Here is a 23,124-nt window from a genome sequence, read left to right as displayed (position 1 = left end):
GCTATGACAATGTAGGGGAGACAACCAAAAGAAAGAGTATATTTTCCTCTGAAAAAGTTGCCAATCTTAGGGAATGAAAAAGCAAAGAGAGTATTGCATAGAACTGTAAGGTTATCAGATATCAAAAATAAGAATACTAACCCCAGGGTTATCTATTATTATCATTTTACAATTGTTCTTGAATTGAAGACATGTATCCCCAAATGCCAAACTGTACCGCCTTTACATTAAGGAAAACAATCTTAATGAAAAAACTCCTCATCCTTTCTAGTGGGCTGATGCGATCAGATTAGTGATATTATTAGTAATATTAGCATTTTCACACTAAATAACAAAAGTTAGATTAAACCTTGCATTGGGGGGGGGGGGGGGGTGGGGTGTTGAATGGTAGAGCATTGCTGAATGGTAGAGCGATGACTTAAGTCAGGTAACCAACACGTCTGAACATAGAACTGAGCACACTACCCCTCTGTATGCCAAGCTTAGTGAAACTGATAACCTCTCCTTCATCAGCCCTCATGGATTGCCAAGACTGGAAAGGGTTATTTTTAAGCTTACAATCAGCACTAACTAGAGACACTGCTAGCAGTACAGTAGTGCAATGTCCGGTAACCAGACCTCAACCATCAAGATAGTGAAACACAATGTGTTGTGCTTAGAATATTGGACAGGTGTGGTTGGATGGTAGAGCCAAAGGCTGCTAATCCTGAAGTCTTGAGCTGGAATACCAGGTTTGAGTTTGTAGGTCTTCCCAGAGCTCTGAAGGGTTCCTGACTTATGTCAGGGTAAACAATACAGATTGGGAAGAGCGCTGGCTTTACTATCCCTCTGTAAGCCGAGGTCATTGAAACAGATGAACTCTACTTCATCTGCCCCTATGGATCGCCTATGGTAACTTTAAAAATCAGCAGTAACCACAGAAGCACTGCTAATTGCGCTGCATTGCAATTTCTGGCAAAAAGTTGTCAACCCTCAAGATATGAATGTTTTTATTTGCTTTTTTCACCATCTAGTAGAAATTTTAAATTAAATAGAACAGTAAAAAAAAACAAAAAAAAAAACAGCCAGAAATCAAATGAGCAACACCATGCAAATATGCTGGATGTGTAAAGTTTTAATAAGCTGACTGTGCAACAGTACACACAATAGCAACACACAACAGGAATTTATACAAGGCATCCACACCTCTGATCAACAGCATACAGCAAGATTCACCCCACCACAACATTCCACTCAACTCCTCTTTGTCATACAATAGGAGGTCACAACCACTGGGGTCAACTAAGCATAAGGTCAAACTTGTCTTCCCGCTTTTGGGTTGCGTGTTCTGTATATTATTCATAAAAGCTTTGTCGGTGATAGTCAATTATAACTCCATACACAGCCATAAAATAAATGAATTATAACTAGTTCATGATACTAGTAAAAAATTTTAAAAAATAAAAAAAGTTTTTTTTAAACTATAAACTTTAAGACCAGTGAGACATAATTTTTTTAAACCTGAACTAATAGCAAACAAATCATTCTCATCTCACCTAGTAAATGTAACATCAGCTCAAATAAATAATTTTCCATTACTTTTTTTAAAAATTAAAGTAAACCTAAAAACAAACATCTCTCATCACACAAACCATAACAAAATGTTAAGTTCAAGCCTATCCCCAACTGTAAGGGCACCACTCTAAAAAAAAATAATCTAACAGAAAGCCTAGAGTGGAGCATAGGCAACGTTAATGGTCAGAATTACTCACACCACACACCCATGTTCCATGCAACTCACTTCATGTTCCACACAACACTGGCATATTTGATCCCCCTTTTTACATTGATAAAAAGTTGTTCAAAAACAATACTTCTAGGTGGAGAACAAATAAACCAGTAAGACCTCTGACTACAAATAAATGGAACATTTTAAATTGGTGATTAAAAAAAAACAAAAAGGTGTGGCCCACCCAGGCCACAGAAACCAGTGCTACTGATTGGCTGCCTCACAAGCATCAATCCAGTCACTGTAGACATCAATGGCTTCTGACAGATCTAGACGACAGTCAAGGATCTTACACTGTCATTTTTTAAAATTTTATTTGAATATGTAAGCAATCACACACATAAAATGAACACGTGTAATGAACTAATTTTAAATGTTAAGACAATTTTTAAGTAAAAGGATACAATTTATATTAGTTTGAAAATCTTCCAAGCAGACATTGCATGTGATGACACCTGTGTTTCTCTCTCTATCTCTGGAAACAAAATGTAAAAAAAAAATAATACATTAAACAATAATTGCCAATCATTTTTCATTAAACATAATTTACCATTAACAAGGACTTTTAAAATAAATAACCAGTAGCCTACTCACAGTTTAACTTCACAAGATTTTTGATGATTACAAAATGGGCAGTTGAACAGTGTGTCTAAAGGCACAATAGCTTTGCGTTTTGGTGGGGGCTTGTTAGCCTTCTTTCTGCGACCCATTTTTTCAATTCAACCTGCAGAATAATCAAACGCTTAATATACTGTATTGTCCAAATCAAGAATAATGTAGAATTAGAAAATTCAGAAAAAAGTTAAAGCCATTAAAATTAAACATACTAAGCACTACAGTGATATTTTTAAAGCGAGTGAAGCCATACAACTAAATTGAATTGATATAAAAATGATATATTAAGCAATTATACCAATTCAACCAGTTCAGTAGCAAAAAATGAGGCACTTGTAAAATCATTTTTTGTAAAAAAAAAAAAAAAAACCCATACATTTTGTGGAAAGGACTTAAAAAATTCTATTTTATCAAAATATTGAAATTTAGCCAGACTAAAAATGTCTCTCAATTTAAAGACTCCCACTAACTGTTCATATGGACAAATCAAAACTAGGTAAACCATGAAATAATTGTTCAATCTGACAGCCTAGCACCAGAGATTTTAATTTTTTATTTCTGTGATTCTTTAAAAAAAAAAAACAATTACTACAGTTGAGTTTATTATTTATATTTAGAATAGATCAATGAATTATATCTGATTTTTCTCAATTTTCTGCACATATTTTTATTTATGATTCCTAATGTCAACTAAACTTAAAACGTTAATTAGTACAATTAACTTTTTATATTAAAAATGATCAAATAAACTATGGTTTACAATAACTATTGACACCTAATGTTCTAAACTTAGCAAATATTTCCGGGTTATATCAAAAGCTTATCTTGAGATTACCCTTTAGAGATATTAAAACTTTAAAAGATAGCAGCTTTGTTTTGTTTTCATTGCACTGTAGAGAGACAAAACTAATAGTTATGATGTCATCGTCAATTTTAGTACCCATTTCTATTTAAGTCAGTTTAATTAAGAATTGTCAGGTGCACTTGTGACCTTATTTTTTTTATCTTGTAAGGGGCGGTTTAGTGAAAGTAGCTCTCTTTTTGAGTCTCTTATTCCTATTGTTCAGTTCATATCAAATAAAACAAAATGTTAACAAAACCAGCACATTGATGTTTGAAAGCCTAAGTTTTATTATTATACATGAAAATGTCTTTTAATAATTAATTTGGCCTAGTGTACAATCATATCGTCCAAAATATCACACTTCAATAATGCCACATTATTTTGGTGACAGGACAAATGATCTCAGACAAAATATCTCACGGACAAAATATATATGGACAAATGATCTCACAGCAAAATGTTAATAGTGTGTAGGATGATTTTAGTTGATAGACTTACTTAATCCTCATCACTCCCTGTGGAATATAGGGCAGCAACAAATCTCAGCCATTCCACTCTGTCCTGTTCTGTACTCCTATATGCTGCAGAGTCATGGAAACTAAACAAGAAAGGAGAGAGCTGACTCAGGAGCTTTGAAAGAAGATCCCTCTGTATCCTCAGAATAAAGTGGGACGACTAAGTCCTGAACAAGGAAATACGACGAAGGACATGATTAATCGACATTGTTTCAGAAGTTCGAATGAGGAGATGGAGATGGCTGGGCCATGTCATACGCATGAGCAAAAGAAGACTCCCCAACATGGCGCTGAAGTAGACTCCGACTGGAAAGCGAAAGAGAGGAAGACCACTGGGAACACGGAGGAGAGAGATGGAAGAAGAAGTACAGGCAACTGGCAAGACCTGGCATGAACTAAAGTGGCTCGTCCAGGACAGAGTGGAATGGCGGAGATTTGTTGCTGCCCTATACTCCCACAGGGAGTGATGAGAATTAAGTAAGTCAGATCAACTAAAATCATCCTAGACACTATTAATATGTTGCTATGAGATATTTTGTCTGAGATCATTTGTCATGGAACCCATTATTTTAATCTTATCAAACAAAATGCCTATGGCCAACAATATATCACAACTACACTAACATTTACTACACACTCGCCCCCTGTCTGTACTCTGATGTACTGTTACTTGCTTAGTAGTAGAGTAAGTTACTAGATCTAAATTTATTTAGTATTTAGTAGAGTAGTGATACTGGGTAAAACTCCATTTTAGCATATTTTATTCCCCGCTTCACGTTCACCTCCAGTTAAGCGTATTTTATTATAAACACAACCGAAACACACAAAAGCGGTAGGAAAACATTGGGCTTATTTCTTTATGAAGTTCTGATAATTTAATTTATTCGAAACTTAAAAAAATTCAAATTTGGAATATTGAATGTGCTTTTTTCGTGTGTCAGTTAAGATATTCATGGCAATGGGTGAAGTACGAAACTCACAATTGCAAGGCGGTTAAGTTTGTATTGTTACAAGTATCTCCCACTCATGATACTATAAATAAACTTTTATGAACTCACAATGATCCAAAAACTGAGGCCAACACCATTTCAAATAGCTATTGCCCAAGCTATGATGTATGCGGATAATTAAAGTCTTAGGCTAAAGACTAATTAAAGAGTTATGAACTCACTGTGAACCCTCAACCATGTAGGGATTTTTCTCCAGCTGACGATCACATGCTATTTAATTGGAACTGTCCTAAAGCTTTTTTATTACCTTTTCTAATTAAAACTCATATTCATAAGAAAAATAAGTAGATCTAGCTCTAATCTTAGTGTTTTCCTAATGTTTTTGTGAGTTTCAGTTGTGTTTAATCAGGCCTAATAAAAATAGGCCATAATATTAAATAATATTATAAAATAGAGTGATGTGCCACGCACGGTCAAAGCCTTGAAGCAATCATCGTTTATTGATTCGTGTAAAAATTGTTTGGATGTTTTATACGAAACTACCGGTATCAGCTGTACGCATGTCCATTTCTAAATATAACCAGGTCAAATTCTTTTGTTTTCTCCTTTAGGAAGACAAGTTTTTAAATTTTTAAGTTGAGGTATGACGTCAGCCGGTGATCCCAGTTCCCACGGATGAAAACACTAGGTCCGGGATGAGATGAATAAAACCAACCAATCAAAGCTTTTTAAAATTAGATTAACTATAAATAGCTTCTACATATGAGCGGGACTCTGTAAATACTATAGCTAAGGCTATTAAAGCAACATGAGAGGTGAAATGGGGGTGGCCGCAGCTTGGATAACGATTAGGGTGGCTTATCCTCGCCGCCTAACCAACAACTTGAGCTAGACTAGCCTAGATCCTCTATATTTCAAGCTAAGTCTAGAATCTGTATAGTTTATACATTTTTCTGTTGTTTTAAATTATTTCGATCATCTACTTCTTCTAGAACTAGTTTGTGTCTCCACATACAAGCATGTCTAAGCAAATGTTAGGTTATGTCTTGTTAGTGATTGTTACGATTGTTATGATTATTATAGTTGCGTCCCTTGAGTTATCACTGGGTCATCCGTGATGTGAAGTTAATAAATTTAATTGAAGTGTTTTTTATTTGGTTTTGCAATCTATTAAATAATAATACAATCAACAACATGTTTAAATTTTAAAAGTGTAAAATATTTATTTTAGCTATTAAAATGGGATTAAGACATATAAAATATGATCGTTAGGCTAACAGGTGCAGGCGATCGCGTGAGAGAAAAAAAGGGGGGGGGGGGGGGGGGGAAATATCGCAAGTAGTGAAGCCACTAAAATATGAATATCTCAAATTCTATGCATAGGAATACAAAATGACTTACGCATATTAGAGTAGAATGACAGCAGAGTAATACACTTTTTTCGGTTTGTTTCTGTGTGAAACGGTTACAAAATAGCGCCCGATGAAAATCGGGAGTTCGGAATTTTTTGCTAGATCAAGATCTATGTGTGATCGGCTGTGGCACTTCACTCACTCTACTACTATGCCAGTCTATTAGGTTTTCTTATTAAATTATTTAATTAAAATTGTCTGTCACTTATGATATATCATTACAAACTATATCACTTACTGGTTAATTTGAGACCAAATTTAATGGTCTAGCTTAATTAGGGGCCAAGAAAACAAACAAAAACAAAATGACCAATTAACTTCTTAAAATGCGAAAATCTTTTTCGCCATCAAAAAAGCTCAAAAAGTTACGTTGGTTTGTGTTTTCCATTCGTAGCATGATGTCATAGCAATTACGACAACATTGGGTATTTTAGTTACCAAAAAAAACCAAAACATTTTGTTGGAAATAAAACGTTATATTCATTATGTTTATTAAAGAAATATCAGACATATTTATTATAAATTCTATGTATAATGTACAATTTAAGACATTAGGCCTTCCATGATGAATTGAACAATCCATACCCATGAAGATGATAATAAAATTAATATCCAAAACTAAAAATAGATCTGACAGAAATCTAGATCTAGGCATTCTAACTGTAAAGACCATACAGTATTAGGTAAGATGATAAATCAACTTTTTTTAAAACTTTAAAATAAATACTCTATAATTATTTTTCTCTTCTGTAGTAGCATTAGGTTAGGCGAAGTTTTTTTTTTTTTTTTACCAGCTATGCGTAGTAAATCTATAGTCCTGTAAGCTTGCATGAACTTAAAATGACCCTAAGTTGTTTTACAATTTGCTTGGTTTGAGGGGAGGGGTGGGATTGCCCACCGACGATCTCTAACAGCAATCGTTAATGCTGTGATGTATGGTAGGCCCGCTGAACTCACGGTGAACCCTCGACCGTGTCAACATTTTTCTCCCGCAGACAAGAAAATGTAAGCAGTCGATCTCGCGAGCGATGCGAGCGACAATGTTTGAAAAATCTTGAATAATTATTTTATAAAATATTATTTCGATCAAAAAAATATTTAAAAAAAAGAAACAAAATAAAGCCGCTCGTGGCATTTCCTATGTGAAACAATAAAATAAAGCACAACTGATTTACTTCGGACTCGAACTCGGAGATTCTAATTTCTAGGTCACCTACCACACCGTTCTGTTTACTCTGCCACACACCACGATGTATTGGAAAATAAAATATTAGACATTTTGTATCAAAAGATTGCTAAAAGGAAATAAATACTACTTTATTTATTGATATCGTACTACGTAGTAACTGAGTAAATTTTACACACAATTCCTATATGTTTAACTAACACAACAGCATTAACGAGGTTGACCAAGTCTAAAAATTAAAAAAAATTGCCAGTAGGCCTAATTAGATTTAGCACAAAAAAGGCTCGGAATGAGCATTGTTTAAAATACAATACTAAGGCCTAATTAAAAACTACATATAATTTCATATAAATTATGCAGTCGGGTAGGCCACGAAGTATTTAGATCTAGTATTTACAAGGTCTAACGACCATTCATGAATTATGTTCAATAAAACTAACAGTGCAGTCGGCCTACTTGGCTTGCAGTGAAGAAAAAAAATCAATATACTTTTAAAATTACTAATACTTTAATACAATAATAATGTCCACAATTTCTACACACGCTACAACTGAATTATAATTAAAATACTAGACTAGACTTAACAGTGCATTCCGCAAAAAACAAAATTTAGTTGTTTCTATCTGACAACTAGCGTAACAATGACGTAACGTTACTAAAAATAGCAGAGGCATGGTATTTCTATGGTGAATTGGTTTTTGCAAAGGGGAAACATCATCAATGTAATTAATCATGGTAAATATCTCAAATATATATTTCTCTAGGATCTGTCGAGCGCTGTTGCACGGTGGTCGGTCGTTTTTCGTTGAAGTTCAGTTTCTCCTGAGAGTGCTCAACAAGCAATGCTTGTATTAATTATAACTACATATCTCGCAAATTTTTCTGGCATTTAAGCCATATTATCCATTTCCTTATCATTTCGCATTAAAATGATGAGATATTGCTAGATTAGCAGTTTTTTCATTTTTGTATATACTATATAGGACCCCCCCAAAAACATTTAAAATGCGAAAACCAAAAGAGCATGACGTTTCAGGGTCAGGCTCTGACTTCCGGTTTTGGTAAGGAGATTAACTACAGTCTATGTCTATGCTCAGGCGGAGGTGAACGTGAAGCAGCAAATAAAATATGCAAAAAATTGAGTTTTACCGTGATTCTGTAATGTACATCCTACAGTACAGTCAACGGTCTAGATCTAGAACGTAGATCTTGATATAGACTCTAGATTCATTTCTACACCACACTCACAGTTTACAACTTCACACACACTGACAGTGACAGTAGTGACACACAGGAATTCAAGGGAATTTTTTTTTTTTGAAATGTGTTCAGTCATTTTTATTATCTAGATTCTAGATCTAGATCACAGATCTACAACGTTTAAGCCGAATGTGTATGCTTTTAAAGATAAAGTTTATTTAAAAGATTAGTTATTGCAAAAAAAAAAGAAGTAGAATCTAGATCTACTTACGTGTTTAAACCCGATTATTTTCTTTATAAATTGTCAAATATGGATTGTTGTTACTTTCATCAGCGTGTTTAGTGCGAATTCATTGGCCAGGTGTTCTGTGATGTTCAGCTGCGAAAATCAAAGGACTTATAAATTCGAATAGTGACACAATAAAGTCTATTATCTATAATAAATTACTTCATTCAGTGTATTTTTAATTGTTTCTCACAAATATTTTAATTTATGCAAACAATGGTTTTATTAATCATCGCACAAAAATAGCATACTATATTTTTTTACTTTTAAAACAACTAGTGCAGCTTGGCCCCATATTAAAAACGCAGTCGCACTAATAACCGAACAATTTTAAAATAGAATTAGATCTAGAGTCTAGAGTCTAGAGAAATCTAGTGCGTAGCGATAACAAGTATGCAAAATAATGCAATAGATTCTTTTTGGTATTTGAAATTTCCGGGTGGGGGGGGGGGGGCGGACACTGTTAAAAGTAAATATTTTCTATATAAATTCCATTTCGTTCGGGGGGGGGGGGGGGGTTGCGGTAGACTTTCTTTGGAAGAAACTCTGATTGCTGGGGGTATGGTAAGGCCCGAGGCTTGGGATCAGAGTTTCTTCCAGGCATCTCTTCGGGAGGGGGGGGGCTTCCCCGAAAAATTTTTACCCCCCCCCCCCGAACGAAATGAAATTTATATAATTTATATAGAAAATATATACTTTTAACAGTGCCCCCCCCCCCCGAAGAAAGTTTACCACCCCCCCCCCCCCCGAAAATTTCAAGTGCCCCCCCCCCCCCCCCCAGGAGAAAAAAGTCTGGAAGAAACCCTGCTTGGGATTGAGTAACATTACAATGCTTTGTAGGTCTAGCCTACCAGCATTAACAGTTTTTAAAAATTGTTGAATTTTTAGGAGTCGTCCATAAGAGACGTTTCTATCTATTTTCAGATGTTCAGTGCGAAATAACAGCAAACCTTCTATTTTATGTATTGCTTTTTAAAATGCAAAAGTGGGACTCACACTTTTCTAGCTTCTCTAGCCAAAATTCATCGCAAAAGTCCAACCCCCACCTCACGAGTTGGGTCGTCCATAAATGACGTCACACTTGGAGGGGGAGGGGGGTCCGTATTTTTGTGACGGCGTGTGATGAGGGAGGGGGGGGGGTTCAGATTGTGTGACGTCACACTTTTGCATTTAAAAAAAGCAATGTTAGAAAACAAATTTTAGCCGTTATTTCGCGTTTTAGCAAACTGTTTTAATAAATTGTAATAGGAATTGATTAAAATACTCTATATAGACAGAGTTTAGACAAGATTTAGGAAAAATATCGTATTTTAAGAACAATTCAACTGCAATTTTGATGGGGGTTGTACGCTTAGGTGTGACGCCATTTTAAGGGGGGGGGGGGATCTGGCTTTTTGTGACGACGTGTGTCGAAGGGGATGGGGGAGGTAAAAAGCGTCCAAAAAAAGCGTGATGTCATTTATGGATGACCCCAGTGTGACGTCATCTATAAGCATTCTCTTTATTTACATCTCCTAAAAGTTGTTCTTTTTTGTGTCAGATGTGTATATTTCACAAGCGACCAATGATTGAGTCACCTAGTATAAAGTACAGAGGCGTAGCGATGTGGGGGGGGGGGGGCAGGGGGGAACATATGTCCCCGGGCGCCGACCTTAGGGGGCGCCAAAATGGGTTGTAAAAACAAATTAAAATGTCATTTTAGCTGCATTTTTGCAATGTGAGTGGGGGGGGGGGGGGTGCAAATCGGAAGTTTGGGGGGGGGGGGGGTGTGCAAATCGAAAATTTGAGGGGGGGGGGGTGCAAATTGAAAATTTGCTCCCGAGGGAGGCGCCAAATTGAAAGTTTGTCCCCGGGCGCCGGGAAGGGTCGCTACGCCTCTGATAAAGTACTTTCTTCTTCTTTTTCGTTCTTAATTTTTAGTGTTGGAAGGGATCAAACCTTATCTGCCAGAGAGTTTGAACTCGAGACATTTTCGAATTTATCAACCATAAGCTTTTGTCGACTCGACTACGCCTCCATCACAATTAAGGATACGTGTCAACTGATTATGCGCCATTGAGGCAATTGACTCCGATTTCAGCTTGCTTTTCTTTTTGGATTTGCTTCCATAGCCTTCGTCCAAGCACGAACAAACTACTAGGCAGCAGTTGTTTGATTTTGGAGTCGTCTCTCCTAGAAGAGGGGCTGTCCCCAGCTAACGAGCCTCATCTGCCCGGGGGTTCGTACTCGAGACTTTTCGGTTTAGCAACCATGAGCTTTACCGACTTGACCTCGCCGAGAACTTACTTACTTAATCTTATTTGCTCCGTGTGTAGCATAGGGCTTCAATCATAACCATCCATTTTGTCCGGTCCCCGGCTGTTGATTTTGCAACCTCCCAAGACATCCCTGCTGTCTACAGTTCTTCAAGAAGACCCCGCGTTCAGGTCTGTCTTGGGCCCCCTCTTTCGCATTCCCTGGGGAATTCACTTAAGCGCCTGGCGTGTCACATTAGAGTGACCCTTTCGCAGTGTGTCCCACCCAGCGCCACTTCCTCCTTCGATTTTAGTTTGCTTCGGTTGAAGAAGGGGCGTCGGCTCTGAAGCTTCCTTGCGGATTTGGCTGCATTGCGTCATCCTTCTCCTACGTAGAGCCCTGGTTTTTTCCGAGGACTGGATTAATTTCAGATTTGGCTTCGGTTTCTGTAACTATACTTTGTTTTATGTGGACGTGAAGTTAGCCTATCGCACTACCCTCAACCTGGAGGACCAGGGCACAACGTTTGGTCTGGCACCTACCTGCGCAGATATGTCAGACTTGGTTAGACCTGTGCGGGAGCAGTAGGCTCCCGCCGGCGTAGCTCTGGGAATGGGGGGGGGGGGAGGGGAGTCACTGGGGCACACAAGCCATTCCACCATTTCAAGGCAGTGTGCCGTCAGTATGGCTAGTATAGTATAAAGTAGCATGTATAGTCATATATAGGCACAGGCAGGGGCGTAGCGAGGGGGGGGGGTGCGGACCGCACCGGGTGACACCATTTAGGGGGTGACACCAAGGCAAAAAATAGCAAAATATATAGAGAAAAACTTGAGGGGGGTGGGGGGGGGGTGCAAAACGAAAACTTGAGGGGGGGGGGTGCAAATCGAAAACTTGAAAGTTTGTCCCCGGGAAGGGTCGCTACGTCTCTGAGGGTGACACCATTAAGTGCCCGACCTCGCTACGCCACTGGGCACAGGCCTATGGTATTGGTGGGTAGGTCAGTGCCGGGGTTTCTTTCAGGCATCTCTCAGGGGGGAGGGGGTACTAACCGTGAGAGCATGCCAACCGTCCCTTCCCCACCGATACAATAGCAATAGTTCCCCCTCCCCCCCCTCCCCCACCTCTCCAGGAGAAAAATGTCTTAGAGAAAACAAGCCAGTGCACAACTCTAGACTATTTTTTTTTATAAAAAAAAATTTCTTACCGAAGCTTGTATAGTTAATGTGCTTTTGTTAATGTTGAAATGTATGGGCTCTATAACTAAATGCACATTAATTTAATCAATTGATGTACTTGTAGCTAATAAATAAGTGTTGTAGTACAAAGTCAGGGACTTAAAAAGGCGAAATTAGGCATGACCTAGGTTGTTTTAAAAAGAAAATCAACAGACAATCAAACTATTTAAAATAAAAAATTCCCAGATAAACATTAGCAAAAGCAAAGTATATAGCGTGCTAATGTAGCTCACGTGGTTAAAACAGAAGGCACGCCTATAAATTAGCTTAATTAAATCAGAGGCGTTGCACACTTTCAGCGCTCTAAATTAGAAAAACACGACGTGTAAAATAGCTTGAGATTGCCGCGGGGATGAGCCGCTGTGAGTTTTATCCAGCTCATAGAATCTGGGGCAAGGTGTCGTCTGGTTTTCTTCGCATGGTCTGCACAGGTGATTTCTATACCTGTTGATCTTACCGCATGACGTCACAACGCGAGCTTCCATAGCACGTTCAACCTTCAATAGGACTAGTTAATTATCATTAACTATTTTAAAAAAAAAAAATTCATTATAAAAAGGTAGAATTATTTACATACCACATAATAAATTATAATAAAATATGAATACGAAATAAAAATGAATTATATCTTGATAAAATAAAAATAGGTGCATAGAGATGCACATGTTCTATTTTTAACCAGCGTGAGTGGTTAGACGCGATTGGAAGATCTCCAATCCTCTGACGTGTTTTAGTGTGTTTAGTTTATAATGTGTCGTCTTGTTGTTTTTTTCTTTGGGTTGTTGGCCCTGGTGACGACATGGGGACAGAGGGGTAAGTATTAGGTGCTAAACATTTCCAAGATTTTTTTTTCTGTTTTAAAGAATATCTTACATAGATTACAGGGATACAACTCTAGCATCGTCTGCTGGTGAAGACTGGAAGAGCGATGAACTGCTTGGTTATTTATAAAGTTTGTCCGTAAGATGGTTATTTATAAAGTATGTCCGTAACATGGTTATTTATAAAGTATGTCGGTGACATTAAGTTAGGTATGAAGTAAGTCTGCTCATTGCATCACTTAAGGTAGGGTTTGGGGTGGGGGGGGGGGGAGTGGAGTGTTGTGATTTATTTAAGGATGTTATACGTGGGTAGTGTATGTAAGGGGGAGGTGGTAATCAAATGTAAAAGTAAAAATATAATTTAGAACCTGACAATGCATGGGGTAGGTGATGTAGAGTTTACCTGTTTCAGTCACCTCGGCATATGAAGGAATAGTGTGGCCAACACTAAGCCCAGCCACCTTTACTTCCTTTAACGTGAGCAGTATTTCTTTCAGACATCATTCTTTCTCCCGGGGGGGCACTTGAAATTTTCGGTGGGGGGGGGGGGGGGGCGGACACCGATAAAAGTACATATTTTCTATATAAGTTCCATTTCCTTCGGGGAAGGGTAGACGTTCTTTCGGGGGGTTAATAATTTATCTGTTCCAGTGCCCCAGTTCTCCAACCGCGTGGTACGGTGCGCGGGAGTCTACTACCCCCGCCTCGGCTGCTTCAGCCGCTTGCCGCCCTATAACAACACCGACAGACTACCGGCGGACCCAGCAGACGTCAAGACCAACTTCAGGCTGTATACGCGATCGAATCCCTCCACGCCAGACAGATTGAAGTCGGACGACCGGTAGGTACACCCAGAGGCGTAGAGATGGGGGGGGGGGATGAGGTGACACCCGACCTCGCTACGCCACTGGGTACACCCGCTACCTCAACAAACCCCGTTGTTTATTTGTATACCATTTAAATGAGTAGGCGCCGATAAAAAAAAAAAAAAAAAGAAAAAAAAAATTAACCTTTCTAACACTCGTTAGAAAACAATCATTTCTCTATAACTTTTTGAAGGTGCATCCGCATATGTATTTCATTTAACAAAATTGGTTGGAAAATTTTGGTAACTATGACAACGGTGACCATCTTGAAAAAAATTACATTTTCGTAGGATTTCCGACATTTATAAAGTATTATATTTTTACCTGTTAACCCTCTAACCACCAATTGTTGACTGTGAACCCTCTAACTACCAGGTCCACGAATTGTTGACTGTTGACCCTCTAACTACCAGATCCACGAATTGTTGACTGTTAACCCTCTAACTACCATGTTCACCAATTGTTGACTGTTAACCCTCTAACTACCAGGTCCACCAATTTTTGACTGTTTACCCTCTAACTACCAGGTCCATCAATTGTTGACTGTTAACCCTCTAACTACCAGGTCCACCAATTGTTGACTGTTAACCCTCTAACTACCAGGTCCAGCATCAGTGGTTCTCACATGGACGCGAGTCTACCTATCAAGGTTCTCATCCACGGCTTCCTACAGAACGGGGACATGGAGTTTCTGGTTAACATGACCCAGGCACTGCTCACCCACGTAACTGATCTACTTTTTTTTCTAAGATTTTTTTTTTATTTCATCGTAATGGGACTCAAGGTTTCTTTCAGACATTTTTCACAATTTTCTCCAGGGGGACGGAGAGGGGGGACGGGGGTGGGGGGGGGGGGGGCACACACTGGTTAAGTAAACAGGATCTCCTTCAGACATTTTTTAATCCGGGGGACCGGCGAAACACTCACGGTAGCCGTAAACTGGTTATATATTTTCTATATTATTATATAGTAAGCCTACACAATGCCCAGCCGCCTTTACTTTCTTTAACGTGAGCAGTGTTTCTTTCAGACTAATCGACTTCTTTGTATGAAATAGATACATTTCCAGCTATTCTACTGAGGATCCACTCATCCATCAAGCACGTGTATCTAAGCTCTCCCATAGTATCCACTGACCCATCATCCACGGATATCTAAGTTCTCTGTAGTATCCACTCACCCATAGTATCCACTCATCCATAGTAACCACTCACCCATCATCCACGGATATCTAAGTTCTCCGTAGTATCCTCACCCATCATCCACGGGTATCCAAGTTCTCCGTAGTATCCTCACCCATCATCCACGGGTATCCAAGTTCTCCGTAGTATCCTCACCCATCATCCACGGGTATCCAAGTTCTCCGTAGTATCCTCACCCATCATCCACGGGTATCCAAGTTCTCCGTAGTATCCTCACCCATCATCCACGGGTATCCAAGTTCTCCGTAGTATCCTCACCCATCATCCACGGGTATCGAAATCCAATGAAAACAGTAGTAGTCGACTGGGCTTCCCGCTAATGCTCCTCTCAATCATAGTCTCTAAATCTGTTGAACTGCATCTGCTGCTGTACTGAAACCCAGCGATTACCATACTACAGTTAAGCCACTACTCCCCAAATAGTCCTTCCCGGCGCCCGGGGACAAACTATCGATTTGCACCCCCCTCCTCAAACTTTCGAGAACTTTTTCCAACCCATTTTGGCCCCCCCCCCCGTCGCTACGCCTCTGTCCTATACCCCCCCCCATAATCACCAATCACCACCATCACCTATCTCCTGCAGGCATCAGCGAATGTCCTGGTCGTAGACTGGAGCGCCGGTGCCGGCTTCCCTTACACGCAGGCGGTGGCCAACGCGCGTCTGGTCGGGGCGGAGACCGCCCTGATGCTCCGTGAAGTCTTTGACGCCCTCGGCGCCCGGGCTGACCAGGTGCACGTCATCGGGCACAGCATCGGCGCCCACATCGCGGGCTACGTGGGCGCCTTGGTACCGGAGATCAGCAGGATCACAGGTGAGATTGGCAGGTGAGACTGTGTCAGGTGAGACTGTGTCAGGTGAGACTGTGTCAGGTGAGAGAGTTTCAGGTGAGAATGTGCCAAGTAAGACTACGCCAGGTGAGACTGTACCAGGTGAGACTGTGTCAGGTGAGACTGTACCAGGTGAGACTGTGTCAGGTGAGAATATGCAAGGTGAGACTGTGCCAAGCGAGACTGTGCCAAGTGAGACTGTGCCAGGTGAGACTGTGCCAGGTGAGACTGTGCCAAGTGAGACTGTGCCAAGTGAGACTGTGCCAGATGAGACTGTGCCAGGTGAGACTGTGCCAGGTGAGACTGCCAGGTGAGACTGTGTCAGGTGAGACTGTGTCAGGTGAGACTGTGCCAGGTGAGACTGCCAGGTGAGACTGTGTCAGGTGAGACTGTGTCAGGTGAGACTGGCAGGTGAGATTGGCAGGTGAGATTGGCAGGTGAGACAGTTTCAGGTGAGACTGTGTCAGGTGAGATTGGCAGGTGAGACTGTACCAGGTGAAACTGCTAGACGACAATTAATCAACGAAACATCTACAATCACCCTATGTAATTTGGAAATAAAGTGTTTGTTTGATTTTATACATGGCTTATTTATTTTTAAAAAATAGGAAAAAAAATCCGCAGTTTCAATGATTATGTTCGCTATTGATTCATCATATGAACACCATATCACACGTTTTCCCCATTCTCAACAGGCCTGGATCCCGCTCAACCGAATTACTCAGGGTTCGATCCGGCTGTCAGATTGGATACATCCGATGCCAAATTTGTGGATGTTATCCACACGGATGCTGAGCCGTACACTACCGTCAAAGGTAGGTCTATATCTCAGTGACCTTAGTGTGATTTACCTACCTCGAAGTAACATAGTAAAATTAGTAATATTAGTTTGTATTTGCGAATTTTTCTGTTTGCGCAATTTTCCGTTTGCGCATTTTTTTTTTGGGGAACCGCCTAAAATATAGTTATAGAAAAATACTATTAGCGCTAACCAAGACACGCCCTGGCTGTACATATGTTTGTTTCTGGAAGGGTACGGCATCATAGAGCCCATTGGTCACGTGGATTTCTACCCCAACGGTGGCAGGAACCAGCCCGGGTGCGCCGAGGAAGATTCGCTGCTGGGCTTGGTTGAGGACGTGCTGAGTAACGGAATCACAAGTGAGTGCTCAACAGCTTGATGTGTGAGTGCTCAACAGCTTGATGTGTGAGTGCTTAACAGCTTGATGTGTGAGTGCTCAAAAGCTTGATGTGTGAGTGCTCAACAGCTTGATGTGTGAGTGCTCAAAAGCTTGATGTGTGAGTGCTCAACAGCTTGATGTGTGAGTGCTCACCGGCTTGATGTGTGAGTGCTCAACAGCTTGATGTGTGAGTGCTCAACAGCTTGATGTGTGAGTGCTCAACAGCTTGATGTGTGAGTGCTCAACAGCTTGATGTGTGAGTGCTCAACAGCTTGATGTGGGAGAAATAAACAGCTTGATGTGTGAGTGCTCAACAGCTTGATGTGTGAGTGCTGAACAGCTTGATGTGTGAGTGCTCAACAGCTTGATGTGTGGAGAAATAAACAGCTTGATGTGTGAGTGCTAAACAGCTTGATGTGTGAGTGCTCAACAGCTAGATGTGTGAGTGCTCAACAGCTTGATGTGTGGAGAAATAAACAGCTTGATGTGTGAGTGCTAAACAGCTTGATGTGTGAGTGCTCAACAGCTTGATGTGTGAGTGCTGAACAGCTTGATGTGGGAGAAATAAACAGCTTTATGTGGGAGAAATATAACCAGCTCTATCAGTGTTACTTCCAGACTTTTTTCTCCGAAAGAGACAAAGGGGGGGGGGCACTTAACATTTTCGGGGGAGGGGGGGGGGGACGACGACGACGGACTAAAACTTCCGGGGGGGGGGGGCGACACTGTTAAAAGTATATACTTTCTACATAAATTCCATTTCGTTCGGGAGGGGGGGGGGAAGCTCCGCCACCCCGAAGAGATGCCTGGAAGAAACACTGAGCTCTATGTGTAGGTAGCAAACAGCATTATGTGTGATTTATAAACAGCTGTATGTATGAGAACTGAACAGCGTTGTGTGAAAGTGCTGATGGGATTGATATTAGGGTGCCAAAAGCGCTTAATTAGTGAATAGTATTTATTAAAGAGATACACAGGCTAAATGAGGTGTTCCCAAAATAAAGGAAAGATATTGCAACCCATAAAAAAAACGCATAGAGAATCGGCCGGTTGCAGAATTTAATCGGTATGGTACATCGTGTTTTCCCGTTCGTGCCCAAGACTTACGGGGCGGATGAAGTAGAGTTCATCTGATTCATAGACCTCGGCATATGAAGGGATAGTATGGTCAGCACTATGCCCAGCTGCCTTTGTTTCCCTAACGTGAGTTAGGTACCCATCAGAGCTGGGTGGACTCAGGGACGGTCTACTGACTTGAACCCGGATTCGAGCTTGAGACTCTGGTCTACTTCACCTGCCCTATTATTAACGATCTGGTCTAAGGAGCTAGCTTTTCCCTTACTGTACATCAGAGGCGTAACGAGGGGGGGGGTGTGGACCGCACCGGATGACTGACACCATTTAGGGAGGTGACACCAAGGGAAAAAATAGCCAAATATATAGAGAAAAATGATAATTCCACTTAATTAAGTGATTAATTCGAGTGTTAAATAATCTTTTAAGATGTACAAATCGAAAGTTTGAGGGGGGGGGGGGTGAGGGGGGTGCAAATCGAAAGTTTGAGAGGAGGGGGGTGCAAATCGAAAATTTGAGGGGGGGGGGTTGTAAAGGAAAGGGTCGCTACGCCTCTGCTGGGGGGTGACACCATTAAGTGCCGCACTGGGTGACACCCGACCTCGCTACGCCACTGCTGTACATCATACACTATGTTACATGTCTGACAGTATGTGTGTAAGTGTGTCAATACCAATGACCTAACCAAAGCTAACACATCTCTTTCCATCGGCAGCCGCCGAGGTGGACCTAACATGCAGCCACGAAAGGTCCACCTCTCTGTTTACGTCCTCCATCATTCAGAGCTCCGCCTCCAATGGCCGCCAATGTCACATGACCAGCTTCCCCTATGCAGCAGTTTTGAAAACTTCACCAGAGGAGAGTGTCTGGGCTGCGGGAATTACCCGTGTCCTACCATGGGCTAATGACTATGCCAGCCGCCCCTTCTTTTCAAAACAGAGGCGTTTTTTTTTACTTGAAACACCACAGCGGCGTATCCATTCTGTGGTAAGTAATAAAAATCTCCAGTTTTTTGTTGAAACAAGGAAAATTTGTTGAAAACATTGTTACATTTGTTTGTTTGCCTAAGAATATTTCTGTCTGAACGATTACGAATACTCTATCGCTGGGTTAACACTGGTAAAAGTATATAATTTCTATATAAGTTCTATATTTTAATATTTCGGCCGGGGATCAATACCCCCCCCCCCCCCCTCGAAATTTTAATGAACCTTCCCCCTAGAAAAATGCCTGAAAACCCTGCTTTAGTGCAATTAAAAAACTAATGTTCCAAATTTAACAAACATGTGTAAATAATTAAAATAAGGTTATCTTCAGAATGGGACGTAAAATGGGATTACTGAAGTAGAGTTGATGTTTCTTTGACCTCGGTTCTAGAACCAGCAAAATACTCCATCCCGTCTCTACCGTTCTGCTGTAGACCCAAGGGACATAAACCTTAAACTAATGAGCTGTACCGAAGTAGTAGTCGAACTTGACAATATTTAAACAAATTTGTTAAGAGTTTCACTGACGTCAATGTATCTGACATGACGTCACACATGCAGTTTTGACACTGGCGAATATGGATTAGAGACGCTACTGTTACAACCCCCCCCCCCCCCCCAAACTCTTCTTTACCACAGGGTACCACTACTTCGTCGCCATCACCATGGCAAAGCAAATGAAACTCAGAACTGGCCAGATCAGTTTGCAGCTAAGTGGGACCAAAGGAACTGGTGAATGGACCAACATAGATTCGTAAGTTTTGCTAATGTAAGAATATCTAGACCTTTAGTTCATTGGTAAGTCAGTGGTCGGTAAAGCTCATGTTTGCTAAAACGAAAAAGTTCGAGTTCGAGCTCTCCCCCCCCCCCCCCCCCCGGGTAGACGAGACTTGTTAGCTGGGGACAGCAACACATCAATAAATTGCTGCCTTGTAGTTTTTTTTTTGCGTGATCGGGAAAGAGTGCGCATGATTGCTAACTACAAAAGTCCTGAGTTCGAACCCCTTATAGATGAGGCTCATTGGCAACTCCAGCCACAAAATCTGCCTTGAAGTTAGTTCTTGGGCGGTTTAAAGCTATGGGTGCGATTCCATTAGAGAGCAAGATAAAGTGGTCCTAATAGTAATGCTTAATGTTGAAGGAAACACCCTGAATAGTACATTTAAGAAAATAATAGATTTGTATCGCTTTTGTTATGGCTGTATTACTTTAGTTGTGACTCTATTACTTATTTCATGTCTGTATCAATTTTCGTAGCAACCTGCAGTATATCTACTTTTGTAATGGCTGTATTGTACAGTGTATAAATTAGTCCTGCTTTTGTTATAGCTGATTCATACCGTAACGATGAAAAGAAAAATGGCTGAGCAATCAGCACTTGACATATTTTCAGAAGGAGACTAACAGGGGGCGAGATCGTCAAGAAAATGATCATCAGCGACCTTGACATTGGCGAGGTCACCCAAGTCAAGCTCAAGTTTTTCCCGGACAGCCGCGCCAAGAGAAACCAGGTCGTGCTCGTGCAGAAGGTCGAGGTCAACTGTCCAGCACGTTTTCCAACGTGAGTACAAAACGTGCACACTTTGCTTCGGTCATTTTGCACCGGGCGGGGTGGATACTGGTTATACTTCATATTTTTCTTTTTCTATGGGGGGGGGGGGGGGGGGGATAGACGTGTCTCGAAAGGAGGGGCGCAGTGCCTCCCCTCAAGAGATGCCTGAAAGAAACTTCACACGGGCATACGAGCATCAGGCCTCTCGAGTCATGGCTACAGATTTTTGCTAGAAATGTATGCATTTGCTAATTAAATTCTGCAGGCCAACTTTCTTGAGTTTATGGACACTCAACTATGACGCATGAATATGTTATTAGTTTGACGTGGCCTATGCGGTAGAGCGCTAGGTTGTTAACCCGAAAATCTCGAGTTCAAATCCAAGTCAGTCCTGGAGTCCACCTAGCTCTGATGGGTACCTAACTCATGTTAGGCGACTGGGCAAAGTGCTGACCACACCTTCCCTTCATAGGCTGCAGTTAAGAAACATGAACTATTAATTCATCTGCCCAATAGATTGCTATGTCTAAATAGGATTCTAGAATCTTTTTATGTAATCAGTTGACTCATATAACTTAACTACCCTAACAAAGTTACAACTGTGTTATGATTTACCACCCACTCATTATTGGGATACTTCAAACCTTTTCTCCACAGAAAATATTTTACAGGGAAAACATTTAAAGTCAGGTCCACTGGCATCACACTGTCCGGAGGTGACTTCACACTACCCGCAGCTAGTTAGTTAGTGGATACTGCCAACAACGAGCTAGTAAAGGACACTACCAATAACTAACTATTAACATAAGAAACAATGTATATAAAGCCAAACTAACAAGATTCATGAAGCAACAAAAGATGGTGGTTTATGAATGTTTTGTTCATTGTTCAGTTTTGTAAATAAAAATATCTATTATATAAGTTTTATATATTTTAGTATTCACTCATAGTGTAAAAATTAGCCTAAGTTAGTGAATTCTTAAAGCTGATTAAATTGAAATAGAATATTGACCTTCTTTAGAGAATTTTATGTAAAATTCACAAAGAATTTAAAAGAAAAACAACTTTTATAATATTTTTTTTAAATTTTAGAATATAATTCGAATTACTAGTAGATTTTAAGTTAGATGGCAAAATTAAAACTTCTGAAACACAAATTAAAAAAAAAAAAAACAACAAACCGAAAACTAACAACAAACAAAGGCATGGCTAAAATCTAAAAAATAGTTTACTTGCCACAAACAAAAACAAGTCACTGGTTTATTGAGAGAGAAAAAAAAATCTACCAACAAAAAAATAAAAAAATAACAGTAATTGCCTAATATACATAACATGGTCAACTCAATTTGTATAACAAAAGCTTGGTGCAGTTATATGTTGAAGTGGTTCATCTAGCAAACAAAAAAACAACAAACAAAACAATGTTGCTCTCTTAAGTTAAAGAGTGCCTTAAAGGTCAAGGCCATTGGTAAACTCAATAGGATGGGAAAATGTGGTCATGTGACTAAATTTACATATAAAAACCAATGACAAAACTTTGATATATAATCAAGTATACAAGATAAAAAGATATGTGAAATATCTTTTTAAAAAAATCATCCAAACTTTAAAAAGTATATCAGTCAATGATATTAATACAAAACATTTGTTTCCCAATCCATAGGGTAATTTTTAAAAACAGCTAACTAGATGTGAATGAACCAAGGCACAAGACAAGAATAAAACAATTGCTATATCACAGGTTATCACTGATTTATTTACACCTAACCAACGCGGATGGGCGCCTACAGTATAGATCAAGGAGAGTGAGGCTATCCTAACACCCACCCCTTCCCCGACTGGAATTTGTAAACTGCAAAACACTACCAAAAAAAATTACCAACTCAACATGAGCTTAGTTATAAATTTTAAATTGTCACAATTTAAAAAAAAAATATTCAATCTATTTTTTAATAGCTTAAGAGATTATCAGTGAATAAAAGAAGTGACCTCCTCTGCAGACGCCCATACCATTATGTACATAAAAATGTACACTAAAATAAATAAACATTCAACTTGTCCAAGTAGCAGAATGTGGTAGAGACAAGCATAAAATTGACTTTGATATTATAGTTATCTCCCTTGCTCCAAACCATTAGCATTTCTTTATTGCTTTTAATGAATTTAATTCAAACACAATTTTAACTATAGATACTGGACCTTATGTAAAACATTTATTGTGGTAAATAAATTCAAAGCTTATTTTTTTTAAATGGGGGGATGGGGGGAATGAAAACATTTTTATACACCTCAACCACAATAGATAAAGCTGCTATTTATTTTACATTATTTTTAAAAATAAAATCAGATGTAGAAAGTAAAATTT

At 39.8% G+C, this 23,124-nt stretch overlaps 3 protein-coding genes across 3 annotated transcripts; 2 read left to right on the top strand and 1 right to left on the bottom strand.

Annotated features, from left to right (window-relative positions):
- Nucleotides 1-1,071: 1,071 nt before the first annotated feature.
- On the bottom strand, nt 1,072-8,868 carry LOC131932935 (transcription elongation factor 1 homolog). Its single transcript, XM_059289828.1, has 4 exons — nt 8,762-8,868; nt 2,363-2,492; nt 2,173-2,243; nt 1,072-2,037 (listed from the first exon to the last, which is right to left on the bottom strand). The coding sequence occupies exons 2-4, from the start codon at nt 2,476-2,478 to the stop codon at nt 1,973-1,975; spliced, it is 252 nt and encodes an 83-aa protein (XP_059145811.1). The 5' UTR covers nt 2,479-2,492; nt 8,762-8,868; the 3' UTR covers nt 1,072-1,972.
- Nucleotides 8,869-12,951: 4,083 nt separating this feature from the next.
- Nucleotides 12,952-19,550, top strand: LOC131932939 (pancreatic triacylglycerol lipase-like). Its single transcript, XM_059289834.1, has 8 exons — nt 12,952-13,062; nt 13,722-13,911; nt 14,540-14,660; nt 15,722-15,950; nt 16,662-16,781; nt 16,999-17,127; nt 18,937-19,208; nt 19,539-19,550. The coding sequence occupies exons 1-8, from the start codon at nt 12,999-13,001 to the stop codon at nt 19,548-19,550; spliced, it is 1,137 nt and encodes a 378-aa protein (XP_059145817.1). The 5' UTR covers nt 12,952-12,998.
- LOC131932934 (uncharacterized) lies at nt 19,170-21,643 on the top strand. Its single transcript, XM_059289827.1, has 4 exons — nt 19,170-19,208; nt 19,847-19,961; nt 20,601-20,768; nt 21,417-21,643. Exons 2-4 carry the CDS (start codon nt 19,873-19,875, stop codon nt 21,502-21,504), a joined length of 345 nt encoding a protein of 114 aa, XP_059145810.1. The 5' UTR covers nt 19,170-19,208; nt 19,847-19,872; the 3' UTR covers nt 21,505-21,643.
- The last annotated feature ends 1,481 nt before the right edge of the window (nt 21,644-23,124 follow it).

The sequence above is a fragment of the Physella acuta genome, unplaced genomic scaffold, assembly GCF_028476545.2.
Source record: "Physella acuta isolate Inbredline_101_S28 unplaced genomic scaffold, ASM2847654v3 ptg002325l, whole genome shotgun sequence".
NCBI classification, from domain to species: domain Eukaryota; kingdom Metazoa; phylum Mollusca; class Gastropoda; family Physidae; genus Physella; species Physella acuta.
Note: the sequence above shows the minus strand (reverse complement) of the source record. Positions and strands in the feature narration are given on the sequence as shown.